The sequence below is a fragment of the Pristis pectinata genome, chromosome 40 (assembly GCF_009764475.1).
Source record: "Pristis pectinata isolate sPriPec2 chromosome 40, sPriPec2.1.pri, whole genome shotgun sequence".
In the NCBI taxonomy this organism is placed as follows: Eukaryota; Metazoa; Chordata; class Chondrichthyes; order Rhinopristiformes; family Pristidae; genus Pristis; species Pristis pectinata.
Genome location: NC_067443.1, coordinates 7977304 through 7993601, shown reverse-complemented (window position 1 = coordinate 7993601; position 16298 = coordinate 7977304). Strand labels below are relative to the sequence as shown.

The following is a 16298-nucleotide window of genomic DNA, read 5'->3' as shown; positions in this document are numbered from 1 at the left end:
TATCAGGCTAAACAGAACTGAGACGGAGTTGTACTCGATGATGAGTGGTACTCAACCATGGTGGGCTGAAGGGCTCTATATGACTATACTGAGGCAGGAGGAGGCTGTTTGGCCCATCAGGTCCGAGACAGTTCCCATTGGTCCCATTTACCTCCAACCGTGCAACACGCCCATCAAACATCTCATTAACTAAGGGGTCATTTGTAGAAGGTAATTAACTAGCCAGCACGCCTTCAGGCTGTGGGAGGAAACTGGACAAAGCCCATGCTGTCACAGGGAGTATGTGCAAACTCCACACAGAGAGCGCCTGAGGTCAGGATTGAACCCAGGACCCTGGAGCTGTGAGGCAGTGGCTCTACCTGTTGCACCACCAAGGCTGAGCTGTTTCTAGGCTCTGGTCTGGTCCTATAGCTATTCTTGTCCAGTAACAACAGTGTTGATCTCAGATGGGAAGCTCCCAGTTGTCGATTACCATTGTGATTACAGATCGATATCCAGATTAAGGACGCAATTGGTCGCAATCATCAGTGTGCAACCATCCAGCTGGACTTCCAGCTCCCAGTCAGATTCGGCTTGAGCTATGTTGGGTGAGTCCGTGTCCACTTGGGAGTTCAGGAAATGTTGAAAGTCCCTTTAATGGAACGGAAAAGTAATCTGTGCTGCTTTCAGAGAGACAGTGGACAAAAAAATTAAAACTCAAGAAATTATTTTTCCATGTATTTTTCTCCCTCTCCCTGTTAATATATCTCCCTCTTGGATTCAATCACTCTCCCTCGGTCTTGAGTTCGCTCCCAACCTCTCTCACTCCATAATCCCTGCAAGCACTGTGCTTACATTTGCTCTTCACGTGCCTAGATTAGACCACAGGAACACCATGCACTCTGGTCTCTATTCCTAGGTAAGACCACATCAGAAGCACCATACACAGTTTTGATCTGTATATCCCAAGGTGTCCCAACACTGGGAGCACTGCACACAGTTCTGGTTTCCATATCCCTAGGTTAGAATACACTGTGAGTATCTTGCACGGTTTGTTATCCATATCCCAGTAAGCCACACTGTGCAATGTCCTGGTCTCAATATCTCTCAGTTAGCTCATTGTGGCAGGTGCTGGTTTTCATTCCTGCAGGTTAGACCATACTGGAAACATTCTCAGTTCTGGTTTCTATATCCCATAGTTAGACCACACTGAGAGCACCATGCACAATTCTGGTCTCCATATCCCTAGGTTAGACCACACTGGGAGCACTGCACACAGTTCTAGTCTCTATCTGCCTTGGTTAGATTACGCTGTGATTACCTTGTACAGTTTTGGTAACCATATCCCATGGTGAGACCACAAGGGGAGCACATTCACTGTTTTGGTCTCTGTATCCCTAGGTTAGACCACACTGGGAGTACAGCTGTAATGGGGATGCAGATCTCTGGGAAATATTAATCCCTCAATTAACATCACTAAACATAGCAATCAGACTATGACCGGATTGTTGTTTTTGGGAACACTGGGTGTTACAGCAGTGATTGTAAAGCACTTTGGTTTTTCCCAAGAGCTGAAAGGTGCAGTAGAATTAGACTTTGTTCTCTTCAGTTGTCAACTCCTTCCTAACTCATGGGAATTACATCCTGAGGGGATTTGTGGGAGACCTGGTTCAGAGCCTTGATTTGAAAACTTGTTCTTAATTAACCCCTTGCAGGAAAGACGGCGGCAACACAGAGAGACCTGTGATGATTCACCGTGCTATCCTTGGGTCAGTGGAGCGGATGATCGCAATCCTGGCAGAGAACTGTGCAGGAAAATGGTAAATTACTCTGGGTGCAGTTTAAAAGAACAAATTTTGTGTTAACTGCTGACTTTCGTTGAAATCCAGTTTGGACATAGGAGCAAAACCAAACTGCTGGAAGAACTCAGCGAGTCATTAAAGGTTATTTGCTCCTTATTCTAGCATCTGCCGTCTCCATAAGGAGCCTGCAGATCACTTCCTAAATATTACATTCCCCGTGTTCCTGGGGTATAGCTGCTTTGAAAGGAAGGATTAATTTAAGATTTAAATGGCGTGCACTCTGTGACAGGCGAGGCCCATGTTTCTGTTTCTCCCTGTGTTTCCAGGCCATTTTGGCTGTCACCCTCTCAGGTTATGGTGATTCCCCTCGGACACAGCACTGAAGATTACGCACACCAGGTAAGATGCCAGCGGTTGCCCTTCACCCTTTGTTATCCGAGATGTGAAGGCATCTTTGGTTAGCGTTCACTTAGAGTCATAGAGTTATACAGCACGTAAACAGATACTTACCTCTACCACTTCCTCTGGCCCCTTGTTCCACATACTGGCCACTCTGTGTGGAAAAACTTCCCACTCAGATCCCCTTCAAATCTTTCCCCTCTCACTTTAAACCTATCCCCTACCCTGGGAAAAAGATTATGACCATCCACCTTATCTATGTCCCTTGTGATATTATAAACCTTAATAATATCATCCCTCAGCCTCCTACACTCCAAGGAAAACAGTCCCAGCCTATATCCAGTCTCTCCTTGTATCTCAAGCCCTCCAGTCCAAGTAACATCCTTGTGAATCTTTTCTGCACCCTTTCCAGCGTAATGACACCCTTCCTATAACTGGAGATGACCAGAGCTATGCACAATGTTCCAAGTGTGGTCTGAGACTTGTCCACGTCTCTGGTCCCATGCACCTTGCTCAGCCTACACTCAGACAACACTTCAGTGCAGTGTGTAGAGCAACGCTTCACGGGTCCTAAGGCCCAGCTTTGACTGACACCCTCCCCCAATGCTGTCTGTGTGGAGTTTGCACGTTCTCCCTGAGACTGTGTGGGCTTCCCCGGGTGCTCCGGTTCCCTCCCACATTCCAACATTTGCCCCAAATGTGTTGGTGGTAAAATCTGGGAGTAGATGACATGAATGTGGGAAAGTAGGTTACAGGGAAAACTAGTGGGGAAAAGGATTGCTCTGAGAGACCTTCTCCTACGTGACATGGAAATCTGAAATTGGAAATGAGGAGGGACAGATGAGGGCTAATAGAGCCATAAGGTTAGCCGAGGGTTGGCACACGTCGTGTGGGGAGGGCAGCAGAAGTGGAAGCCGTCAATGCCTGACGATCACAGGAGAAACTTTGGCTCCTTGGGAACAGTGAGGAAGTGGTCCTCAGTCCCACAAGGAGTGTTTGAGCTGAGTAACAGATGGATCTGGGGGGAAGCTGGATAAACACACAAGAAAAAGAGGAATAGAAAGTTCAGATGGTGGGGAAAATGGAGAAAAGTGGTGGTGGTGGGGATTTGGATGATGGACGTAGCAGCGTAGACCACATGGGCCAAATGGCCTGTTTCATGTAATGAGGTGAACGGACAACTCCAGTATCACCTTGAGCCTACGACGACGTATCCCTCTCTCCGTGCTCATGTAGGAAGGAAGGTTGTTGGGGGAGCACCTGGAAGTGTTCCACCAAGAGCTTGAAGGGGGTGGGTGGGATATAGTACATGATCCAGAAATCCAAGGCTTGACCACTGGGTCTGTCGACCACAGGTACACCAGCAGCTCCTGGAGGCCGGCTTCATGGCGGACATCAGCCTCGATCCGGGATCCACGCTGAACAGGAAAATCCGGAATGCACAGCTAGCACAGTACAACTTCATTCTTGGTAACGTATCAGCCGGCAGTTTGCTGTGTCTGTTCTATGTCCTTCAGTGGGTGAGCTGGTTGGGGAAGGATCACTGTTCCAGTGTTCTCATCACACACCAACTATGAGGACAGATCCAGATAAACACAGTATGAAGCTCTGTCTACACTGTTCCATCACACACTCCCAGGGCAAGGACAACACGGGTTAGACACAGAGTGAAGCTGCCTCTACACCATCCCATCACACACTCCCAGGGTCAGACACAGAGTGAAGCTCCCTCCGTACCATCCTATCACACACCCTTGGGGTCAGAAACAGGGTGAAGCTCCCTCCACACTGTCCCATCACACACTCCCGGGGTCAGACACAGCGTGAAGCTCCCTCCGCACCATCCCATCACACACTCCCAAGGTATGGGTTAGACACATAGAGTGAAGCTCCCTCCACACTAGATTCATGGGATTGTACAGCATGGAAACAAGCCATTCAGCCCAACTCATCCACATTGACCAGTGGCCAACCTTCCGTATTTATTCCTTATCCCAGCACTTGGTCCGTAGCCCTCTGTGCCTAAGTGATTCAACTGCTCATCTAGACACCTCTTGGATGCTGTCAGTGTCCAGCTTCAACCACTCTCTGGGTGAAGAAGAGCCCCTCTAAACCCCTTCCCCTTATCTTAAATCTGTGTTTTATTTACCTCTGATATGGGGAAAAGAGTCCTGCAGTCTACCCTATCTATACCCCTCATAATTTTATACATCTCATTTCTGTCCCCCTTAACCCCCTCTGCTCTAGGGAGAACAGACCCAGCATCTCCAGTCTCTCCTCATAACTGAAACCCTTCATCCCAGACAACATCCTGGTTAATCTCCTCTGCACCCTCTCCAGCACTATCACATCCATCCCACATTGGTGACCAGAACTGCACGCAGTGCTCCAGCTGAGGTCTGACCTATTTTTGTATTTACTGTCCTGATTAATCAAGGCCAGTATCCCATGTGCCTTCCTCACCACGTTATCTACCTTGGTTTTCAACATCAAGGAATAATGAAAGCACTCCAAGGTTCCTGTGTTCCTCAATACTCCCCTAAGACCCACCGTTCATGGTGTATGTCCTAGCCTCATTAGTGCTCCCAAAATGCATCACCTCACATTTATCAGGGTCAGGCTCCATCTACCATTTCTCAGCCCATCTCACCAACACATCGCTATCGCCTGTAGCCTAAAACTATCCTCCACACTGTCAACAATGCCAATTGTCACACCAATTTTTGTGTCATTCGCGAACTTGCTGATTGTGCCTCTCGCATCCACATTCAAATCCAAATTGAACAGCAAAGGTCCCAGCACCAATTCTGTGAGACAAACAAGCTGCAGGAGGAATTCAGCAGGTCAGGGAGCATCTGTGGAGGGAGAGGAATTGTTGACATTGTGGGTTGGGACCCTTCATCAGAATTTGATTAGTAATTGATTTATTATTGGCACATGTACATAGATACAGTGAAAACTTTTGTTTTGCATGCCACCCTGAGAGATCATTCCACACATAAGTACATCGAGGTACTACAAAACGAGAAGGAAAAGCAGAATCCAGAATATAGTGTTCCAGTTACAGAGAAACTGCAGTGCAGGTAGACAAGTAAACTCTTTGCAAGGGCCACGATGAGGTAGATTGAGAGGTCAAGAGTTCACCTTTATCGTATGACAGGTCTGTTCAAGAGTCTTCTAACGGCGAGATAGAAACTGTCCTTGAGCCTGGTGGTACGTGTTGTAAGCTTTTGTATCTTCTGCCCAATGGAAGAGAGGTGAGAGAATGTCCGGGGTGGGAGGGGTCCTTGATTATGTTGTCTGCTTTCCCAAAGCAGCAGGAGGTGTAGACAGGGTCAGTGGAGGGGAGGCTGGTTTGTGCAATGGACTGAGCTGTGTCCACAACTCTCTGCGGTTTCTAGTGGCAGAGCAGTTGCTGTACCAAGCCATGGTGCATCCGGATAGGATGCATTCTGTGGTGCATCTGTAAAAAATTAGTGAGGATCATCAGGGGCATGCCAAATTTCCTCAGCCTCCTAATGAGGTAGAGGTGCTGGTGTGCTTTCTTGGCCGCAGTATCTATGTGGTGGTCCAGGACAAATTGTTGGTGATATTCACACCTAGGATTCAGAGTCTCAGCCCAAAACATCAACAATCCCCCCCCCATCCCTCACAGATGCTGTTCGACCCACTGAGTTCCTCCAGCAGATCTCCCTGTGTCCAGCCATTTTAATTCCACTACCCATTCCTACACCGACATGTCAGTCCATGGCCTCCCCCACTGCCAAGTTGAGGCTAGACGCAGATTAGAGGAAGAGCACCTCGTGTTCCCCCTTGGTCATCTCCAACCTGACGCCGTGAACACCAATTTCTCCAACTTCCGGTAACCGCTCTCCTCTGTCCTCTTTTTCCTTTTCCCATTGGCCCCATCACACCTTCTCTTTCCCCTCCCCTGCCCTCTCCATCTGCCCATCACCCACATATTCCCCCTTCTGGTTCCCCTCCCCACCTCCTTCCCTTTATTCCATGGTCCACTGTCCTCTCCTATCAGATCCCATCTTCTTCAGCCCTTGGTTACTTCCACCTATCACCTCCCAGACGTCATTCCCACTCTCCCCCATGTGCCTATTACCCCCCTCACCTGGGTCCACCGATAACCCACCAGCTCTTGCTCCATCCCTTCCCCCCACCTTTTTATACTAGCTGACTCCCTTTTTCTTTCCAGTCCTGATGAAGGGTCTCGACCCGAAACGGCAACTGTCCATTTCCCTCCATAGATACTGCCTGACCTGCTGAGTTCCTCCAGCTTCTTTGTGTGTGGTACTCAGAGTTCCTCCAGCAGTTCCTTTGTTTTTTGCTGTTGTTACACTGCCCCCTCACAAACTTCAAGGTCAGGGACAGGAGTGGTTTTGATCCTTTGAAGTTCTCGATGGGATTAAGTGCAAAGTAGTTTTGACCCTTGGGATTGAATGGGAAGTGGTTTAGTTCATTGGGGTTTTTGATCCCTGGGTGTGGATCGGGGGCCACTGGTTGCACCTGGCTTGAACTGTTTGATTCCATTCCTTTATTGTTACCTTGGGACAGTTGTTGGAGAGAAGGAGAGATCCAGTGGCACCGTCAGCGTCCGCACAAGGGACAACAGACAGCATGGGATGCGGGATCTGTCGGACACGGTGCGGAGACTGACCGAGCTGAAGGAGCAACGGTGCAGGAATGCAGAGGAGGAGTTTTAAGGAGGTGCTGGGTAGGGACAGCATTGTGAGGCTCTCGTGCCGTTGAACGGATGTGACCCCTGACTACTTCCAGCCCTCTGCCTGCCTGACCATCGCAGCGGCAAAGCTGCTCGGAATCTCACCCTGCATTCGGGGGCAACTGATCTCCGTTAGCTCGGGGCTTCTGCCAAGGAGCCGTGCGTCCTTGGGAGGCTGAGGAGGAACCGGTTCTGGGGAAGAAGGTGCAAGGGGTGGGACTTGGAGCAGCGGAGAGCTGAGCCAGGGATGGGAAGGGAGCACCACAGGGTCAGGTGTGCACCAGCCATTGTCTGTTATGCTCTTTCTACCTGCTTCACCATAAAACAAAAACGTGTGCAAGTTGACCAGGTAAGGAGGGGCATTCTCCTTACCTATGTTCCTCAGTGCCTCCCCGAGATTTGGTTCCTCATTTGCCGTCTGCTTGTTGATGCCTTGCCCCAAGTAGCCTTTCTTCAGCCTGAACCAATTAATTACATTTTGAATCCTATCTGGGGCAGGAGCCATGGTTCATGTGAAGCCTCTGTGGCCTTGGGCACACCAGGTACTGGATAGTCTGACAGTAGAATCCGTGCGCCAGTGCCTCGACAGAGATGTGGAGGTCGTCAGACTTTGAAAACTGCTTGTTGTTAATTCTGGAGACACAAGTCCTGATGCAGGGTTTCAACCTGACACATTGGCAATTCCCTTCCTCCCACAGATGCTGCTCGACCCGCTGAGTTCCTCCAGCTGATTGTTAATTCTGCCTCCCTACTTCCCATAAAGATTAAGGCACTCCCTGAGCAGGTTCCTGGCTCATGTGTTTACTTGACCATCGAGCAGACAGCCAACAATTAGAGGAGAGAAAAGTAATTAATAATTCAACGATTTCTGCAGTTATATCTGCATTTATACACTAGAGTGAGTGCAAGTGCCTGTGTGCCCACATGTTTGTATGTGGGTGCTGTGTCTACAAGAAAGGTTATGTGTGTGTTTGTTTAATCAGTGTGTCTGTGTGTATTCATGTGCCAGTATTTGCTGGTGAATGTTGACTGGGTCTGTGTGTCTGTCTGTGTTTACGTGCAGCCGATGCATCCCTTCATGTATTTGCATGCATCTCCATGTGTGGGCATGTGCATGTATGTTTGTCTCAGGGTTTGCCTCTGCAGGCCTGTGCGTGTGCCTTCACCAGTGACGAAGTGCAAATGTGAAGAGGCAGCTTCAGGCACGCCGTTCCGGACTCTGTCTCTCTGCAGTCTGAAAGGGACTGAGTGCAGGTAACAGAACCCAGGCTGGAGCCAGACCTGTCAAAGTATTCCCGAGCACTGCCAGTGGTGAGATGGGATGGTAGGATTGAGTTACCTGTGGGAAACAGAAGCGGGAATTTCAGTGAGAATAAGTTGGGCAGAATTATGTAAATAATTGTACAGAATATCTAAAATAAAAGTGTTTGGGCAAAAATAATTTATCCTTCTAAATGACTAACTTTACAAATTTCTTTGCAACAGCAGCCACCTGTCCAGGAACCACTGCGTTCAGACTGCAGTGAACATCCCGAGATCCCGACCAGACCTCGCTGGGACACTATTGTGTGACTGTCAGGTGGTTCTTTGGATAGTAAAAGCTCAGTCAGTCGTATCCTCACTCACACTAAATCACGCCGACTCCTCAGCAGCCTTTCTGATTCACTGACCTTCGTGGCTAGCAAACAGTCGGGTGTAAGACCCTCACTGGAGCTGGAGTTCCAAGGGAGTGCCATTCTGTCACTGTGGGAGGGGTGGTGAGGGAGCGTCACACTGTGGAGGGACAGAGCTGAGGGAGGGTCACACAGGGAGGGGCAGTGAGGGAGCGTCACACTGGGAGGAGCAGGGAGGGGGTACTGAGGGAGGGTCATGCTGTGGGAGGGGCGGTACTGAAGGAGTGTCACACTGGGAGGGGCAGTGAGACCGTCACACTGGAGGGGCAGAGCTGAGGGAGCGTCACTGGGAGGGGCAGTACTGAGGGAGGGTCACACTGGGAGGGGCAGTATTGAGGGAGGGTCACTGGGAGGGGCAGTGAGGGAGCGTCACACTGGGAGGAGCAGGGAGGGGGTACTGAGGGAGGGTCATGCTGTGGGAGGGGCGGTACTGAGGGAGGGTCACACTGGGAGGGGCGGTGCCAACTATAAGACAGGAGCAGAAATGAGCCACTTGGCTCATCGAATCTGCTCCACCATTCGATCGTGGCTGATTTACTTTTTCCTCTCATCCCTATTCTCCTGCCTCTCCCCGTAACCTTTGCCCTTACTAATCAAGAACCTATCAACCTCCGCTTTAAATACACCCGATGACTTGGCCTCCACAGGCGTCTGTGGCAATGCATTCCACAGATTCACCACCCTGTGGCTGAAGAAATTCCTCCTTTAGAACAAAGGGACATTCTTCTGTTCTGAGGCTCTGCCCTCTGGTCCTAGACTCTCCCACTACTGGAAACATCCTCTCCACATCTACTCTATCCAGGCCTTTCAGTATTTGGGAGGTTTCAATGAGATCCTGCTCATCGTTCTAAACTCCAGTGAGTAGAGGCCCAGAGACATCAGACACTCCTCATATGTTAACGCTTCCATTCCCAGGATCATTCTTGTAAACCTTCTCTGGACCCTCTCCAATGCCGGCACATCCTTTCTTAGATATGGGGCCCAAAACTGCTCACAACACTCCAAATGTGGTCTGACCAATGCCTTATAAAGCCTCAGCATTACATCCTTGCTTTTATACTCTAGTCCTCTCCAAATGAATGCTAACATTTGTGTTTGCTTTACTTACTACCAACTCAACCTGTAAGTTAACCTTTAGGGAATCCTGCACTACAGCTCCCAAGTCCCTTTGCACCCACAATTTCTAAATTCTCTCCCCATTTAGAAAACAGTCCACGCCTTTATTCCTTCTACCAAAGTGCATGACCATACAATTCCTTACACTGTATTTCATCTGCCACTTCTCTGCCCATTCTCCCAACCTGTCCACATCCTTCTGCAGACTCCCTGCTTCCTCAACACTACCTGCCCCTCCACCTATCTTTGTATCATCTGCAAACTTGGTGACAAAACCATCAATTCCGTCACCCAGATCATTAACGTATAACGTGAGAAGTAGCGGACCCAACACCGACTCCTGGGGAACACCACTAGTCACTGGCAGCCAACCAGAAAAGGCCCCCTTTATTCCCACTCTTTGCCTTCTGCCAGTCAGCCAATCTTCTATCCATGCTAGGACCTTTTCTGTAATACCATGGGCTCCTACCTTGTTTAGCGGCCTCATGTGCGGCACCTTGTCAAAGGCCTTTGGAAAATCCAAGTAAACAACATCCACCTTTGTCTATCCTGCTTGTTCCTTCCTCAAAGAATTCCAACAGATTTGTCAGGCAAGATTTGGCCTATTTCATCATGTGCTTCCGAGTACCCCGAGCTCATCCTTAATAATGGACTTTAAAATCTTACCAACCACTGAAGTCAGGCTAACCAGCCTATAGTTTCCTGTCTTTTGCCCCCCTCCCTTAAAGAGTGGAGTGACACTCTGCAATTTTCCAGTCCTCCAGAACCATTCCTGACTCTAGTGATTCTTGAAAGATCACTACTAATGCCTCCACAATCTCTTCAGCTACCTCTTTCAGAACCCCAGAGTGTAGTCCATCCGGTCCAGGTTACTTATCCACCTTCAGACCTTTCAGCTTCCCAGGAACCTTCTCCTTAGTAATAGCGACTACACTCATTTCTGCCCCGACTCTTTCGAATTTCTGGCATGTTGCTGGTGTCTTCCACAGTGAAGACTAATGCAAAATACTTATTCAGTTCATCCACCATTTCTTTGTTCCCCACTACTACTTCTCCAGCGTCACTTTCCACCAGTCCAATGTCCACTCTTGCCTCTCTTTTACTCTTTATATATCTGAAAACGCGTTTGGTATCATCTTTTATATTATTGGCTAGCTTTCATTCATGTTTCATCTTTTCTCCCCTCATTGCTTTCTTAGTTGCCTTCTGTTGGTTTTTAAACGCTTCCCAGTCCTCTAGCTTCCCGCTAGTTTTTGCAAGTGCCACACAGTCAGAGGTGCTATCTTTAGGATGAGGCATTAAACTGAGACCTTCTCTGGCATCTCAGTTGAACCTACAGGATGCTTTGGCGCTATTTTATAGGAGACCCATATCAATATTTATCTGACTACCAGCATGGCAAACACGTTATCTGATCGTAAACACATTGCTGTCTGCCAGCTTGGCTGCTGTGTTTCCTACATGTCACTGACTACACCTCAGAGTACTTCCTGGGCTGTGAAGTGCTTTGAGACGTCCTGAGGAGCGAAGACACTATGGAAGTGGGTCAGTTTCCAGCTCGTCGGAGCAGTCAATTTCCTGTCTCAGCGCACCACACGATGGCAGTGCTCAATGGGACTGACAGGCTCTCACAGCTCCCGTCCGCTGGGATTATTGAGGCAACCGTGTCATATTCTGCAACATCTGGGCTCTCTAAATCTGGAGAGCCAGGAGAAAGCATTCTCAGCTGTGTACCACAAGCAGCTTTCTATACAGCCCTGTTAATAGCACTCAATTGCCCTGAGTGTTTATTTTCTCTTTGGAGTTTTACAGATGGGGAGAAATGGTGCGAGTTAGGAAATAAGTTGACAGGAGTGAGGCACATGGGAGGAAAAGGGATGGAAAGCTGTGGGAGCCAGGCAGTAGAAGTTCGAGTAACAATCTTTGTTTATAGATGAGAAAGGACGGGTTAAATCACGGGTTCAGGTAAGAAGGGGCTGTTGTTTGCAATGGTTTTTTAATGACAATCAGAAAAACTAGATGCTGGAAATCTTGTAAAATGCAACATCAGGCAGCAGCTGTGCGGAGAGTTAACGAAAGCTATCAGATCGGAAACATTTCGCTCTCCACAGATGATGCCTGACCTGCTGAGTGTTTCCAGCACTTTCTGTTCCTCCTTTAGAGTCATGGAGTCATGCTGCATGGAAACAGGTCCTTCAGCCCAACTGGTCCATACCAACTGTTGCCCAGCGAGCTGGTCCCATCTGCCTGCATTTGGCCCAGAGCCCTCTGAACCCCTCCTATCCATGGACTTACCTAGATGGCTTTTAAACATTGCGATTGTGCTCACCTCAACCACTATTTCTGGCGGCTCATTCCAAATACGCACCACCCTTTGTGTGAAGAAGCTGCCCCTGATGTCCCTTTTACATCTTTTGCCTCTGACAAACCTATGCCCTCTTGTTTTTAGCACCCCCTCCCTGGGAAAAAGACGCTGTGCTTTCACCCTGTCTATGCCTCTCATGATCTTATATACCTCTATCAGATCACCCCTCGATCTCCTACGTTTCAGGGAAAAAGTCCTAGTCTATGCAACCTCTCCTTGTAACTCAGGCCTCCCCAAGTCCAGGCAATTCTTTTCTGCACTCTTTCTAGTTTAATAACATCTTTCCTTTGACAGGATGACCAAAACTGTACACAATATTCCAAGTGAGGCCTCACCAACGTCTTGAATAACTGCATCATAACTTCCCGACTCCAATACTCAAGGCCCTGATTGATGAAGGCCAGCGTGCCAAATGCCTTCTTCGCCACCTTGTGCCTGTCCCAACAGAATCAAAACATTGCTGGTTAGACCAAAATGTACTGCCCATCCCTAATTGCCCCTGAAGTTTGTGGTCAGCTGTTTTCATCAGCTATCACAGTCTTTGTGGTGAAGCTGCTCCCACAGTTCTGTTAGGGGGAGGGGTCTGGGTTTAGACCAAGCAGTGGTGAAGGACTGGAGATGTATTTCCAAAGCAGGATGGATTGTGACTCACAGGGTAGCCACCAGTAATGCTGTTCCTCTATGCACTAAAGCCATGATATTTTTCTGCATTGCCACTCCCAGGTAGCACGCACAGCAAGGGAGTGAATTTTTAGGGTGGTGTTAGGGTGCACATCGTATAGATTGCTTTATCCAAGATGATGTTGAGTTTCTAGAGAGGAGCTGAATATTCCAACATGCTCCCAAACTTGTGCCTTGTGTAGGGTGGGAAGGGGAGGTGAGTCACACCACAGATATCCAGCTTCTGACCACCTTTTACAGCCAGAGTATTTATGGGGCTGGCCCAGTTGAGTTGCCGGTCAGTGGTGACCCCAGGACCCTGTTGTTGGACTAGCTAATGGTAATGCTGTTGGATGGGGGTGGAAAGTACAACCTCTGTGTGGACACATCGGACAGATGACCATTCCTGAGGGTGATGCATTAATGAAGATGGAAACAAAGCAGGTCTTGCTTGTGACTGCCTGAAACTCAACCAGGCTGTTCAAAACTCTGCCATTCTTGACCCCAAGGTGATGTTTAGCTTTCAAATTCATGATGACACTACTTTAATCCCATAATATCACCCAAAGTCAGCAGTTCTTCAGCTCACCTGAAACCTTCAACCTTGTGTTACATTAGTGTGACTGCCTTCTCCTTGTACTCTATAACCTAAAGGTCAGTCACAACCCTGACCATACCAAGTCCTCCTTGCCCACCTTCCATTTACTTGCTGACTGATGCTGCCTGCACGATGCTGTGATTCCAGCCCTTGTCTCCAAATCCCTCGCTGATCTTGTCCCAGCCCATTTGAGATCTCTGCACTTCTCCACTGGCAGCCATCCCTTCAGCTATCTGGGCCCTGAACTCTGCAATTGGCCCCCAAAGCCAATCTGCCTCTAAAATGCCCCTTAAAACCTCCATTTCAACCGGTCCAACATCTCCTCGTGTGGCCCAGTGTTAACTTTGTGCCTTGGGATTTTTCTGCTTCATACAAGGCACCATGTTGCTGTTGAGGGTCTCAGCAGCAAAGAGAAGGTAGAAGTCCTGGCCCTGCGGCAGAAGCACTGGTACTGGAGCAGGTTCTGAGGAAGCATCTGATAATGGATTCCAATCAACCAGCAAAGAAACCCTCGTATCTACTGCAGTGAGAGAGAGACTCCAGCGGGCGGTGGGAGATGGCCGAGTACTCAGTGACTCTCCAGTGAGGTACAGCTGTGACAAGCAGTGTTGAGATGCTGGGATAGTGTTTCATTTGTTGAACCCAGTTTGCTCAGTGTCACATGCTCTCACCTTTGCTCATTCACCTCAGCTCCTTTCTCCTTTCCTTCCCCACCCCCCCCCCCCCCAAACATTTGGTTCTGTCTCTGTCGCCATTCTCTGTCCCTCTGTTCTCTGACCCTTCACCTTGCTCATTCTGATATTTGGAGCTCCGTTTTAATTATGTTTCCAATTACCTCTGCTCACTGGCTCGGACTCTCTCAGTCCTGTTACTCTCTCACTCTCCCCCTCTGCGCACTCTCTCTGCCTCTCTGTCTCTCTCTGTCTGTCTGTCTCTCTCTGCCTCTGTCCCTCTGTCCCCCCCCTCTCTCTCTCTCTCTCTCTCTCTGTCTCTCTCTCTCTGTCTCTCTCTCTGTCTGTCTCTCTCTCTCTCTCTCTCCCTCCCTCTCTCTCTCTCTCTCTCTCTGCCTTTCTTCTTCCCTTCCTTCCTCTTGCACTCGTTCACCTACGGACCATGTTCCTTGTTCACTGGCACTGCTTGAGCTGCAGGGCTGTGGACTTATTTTCAGGTTGATTGGAGTTTCAGCCACAAGTTCCTGCCTCTCTGATGTGTGTGTGTGTCTTGCCAGTGTTTATTCCACATAATACAAACCAGACTGTGTTCCTCCCTATCGCTGGACCCCTCTGTTATTCAATGCCACATTATGTTGGCGGCCCTCTTCAACCTGTAAGAGAATATAGCCCATGAGCAAACAATAGCATCGTCCTTCGATTGCTGTACCTCGGTGAATGAATGTGGCTCAGTGGTGTGGCACAGAGCCATAAGAACTTGGAGCAGGACTTGGCCATATGGCCCCTTTTGTCTGCTCCGCCATTCAATAAGGTCATGGCTAATCCTGTGTTTCAAATCCACTTTCCAGCTCAAGCCCTTGATCCCCTGAGTGTCCAAAAATGTATCAGCCGCAGTCTTCAATGCCTGAGCATCAGCAGCCTCCTGGGGCTGAGATTCCAAAAGTCCTTGGCCCCCTGAGTGAAGGAATTCCTCCTTATTCCAGTCCTAAATGGCCAGCCCCTCCATCCTGAGACTGGGCTTACTCCTTTAGCTCCATGCAGCCAGAAGAAACAGCACCCACCCCTCAGGATCTGAGATGTCTCAATGAGATCACTTCTCATTCTTCCAGGCTCCAGAGAACTGGTTTGCTCCATCTCTCCTTGAAGCCAAATCCTTCTGAATCAGCTTTGCTGCCAGATGACAGGGTGCCCAGCTTGGACCAGGTTCTGTTCACAGCCAAAACCAGCCAGCCCTAAGTAGAGGGGTTGTTATGTCACTGCAGTATTCCATGGGGAGAGAAGGGTGGTGCACATCAGGCTGGAAAGTGTCCCAGGGTTGTGGGGATGTGGTGGAGAGGAAGGAACAGTCCATCTGGAGGCATGGGGAGTTTAGATCATAGAATCTTGCATCAGAAAGGGAGGACATTCAGCCCATTGTGTCTACGATAGCTCATTAATGAAGCATTCCAAATCAGCTACTCCTTTCTTCCATGCCTCCAGGCTATTCCCTGCCCTTGTGTGATGGGACAGTGTGGAGGGAGTTTCACCCTGTGTCTGACCCCGGGAGTGTGTGATGGGACGGTGCAGAGGGAGCTTCACTCTGTGTCTGACCCCGGGAGTGTGTGATGGGACGGTGCGGGGGGAGCTTCACTATGTCTGACCCCGGGAGTGTGTGATGGGACGGTGCGGAGGGAGCTTCACTCTGTGTCTGACCCCGGGAGTGTGTGATGGGATGGTGTAGAGGGAGCTTCACTCTGTGTCTGACCCCGGGAGTGTGTGATGGGATGGTGTAGAGGGAGCTTCACTCTGTGTCTGACCCCGGGAGTGTGTGATGAGACAGGGTGGAGGGAACTTTGATCTGTAACCTCTGTGAGTGAGTGTTTGTTCCCCACACTACCTCCTGAAAGAGTAACTGTTCTGTGCCTTGGCACTGCGATTCATTGCCTGGAGAAGCACATAGCTCACCCTTTGCTCTCCAGTAACAAGCAGCAGTAGAGGCACAAGGGACTGTATGATGCTGGAATCTGGACCAATAGGTAAACTGCTGGGAACACTCAGCAGATCGAGTAGCTTCCATGGAGGCAAAGAGATGCTGATGGAGGGTCTCAACCCTAAACATGGCCCACCCATTTGCCTCCACAGATGCTGCTCGACCCGCTGAGTTCCTCCAGCGTTTATCTTAAGCACACAGCAGTAGAGCCATGCATGTAGGTAAAGGGTCAGTAATGCAGCGAGTTGGAGCTGGGTGTACTTTCCGTTTCCACAAGGACCTCCTTTATTAACATAAACTTGGCTTGACGGAGAGCAGAGACGAGATTTAGCGTGTT

General features: G+C 49.2%; 1 protein-coding gene across 2 annotated transcripts in view; it reads left to right on the top strand.

Moving 5' to 3' along the window:
• The window catches only part of LOC127587463 (threonine--tRNA ligase 1, cytoplasmic-like), a 38787-nt gene extending 30324 nt beyond the window's left edge, over positions 1–8463 (top strand). Inside the window, exons 16-20 of one of the 2 annotated variants that reach the window (XM_052045798.1) lie at positions 487–587; positions 1695–1799; positions 2108–2180; positions 3536–3650; positions 6744–8463. In XM_052045798.1, the coding sequence (XP_051901758.1) occupies positions 487–587; positions 1695–1799; positions 2108–2180; positions 3536–3650; positions 6744–6892 (543 nt within the window). In that variant the 3' untranslated portion in view covers positions 6893–8463. The remainder of the gene's footprint in view (positions 1–486; positions 588–1694; positions 1800–2107; positions 2181–3535; positions 3651–6743) is intronic. The other variant, XM_052045799.1, reaches the window with a different exon arrangement.
• Positions 8464–16298: the final 7835 nt, after the last annotated feature.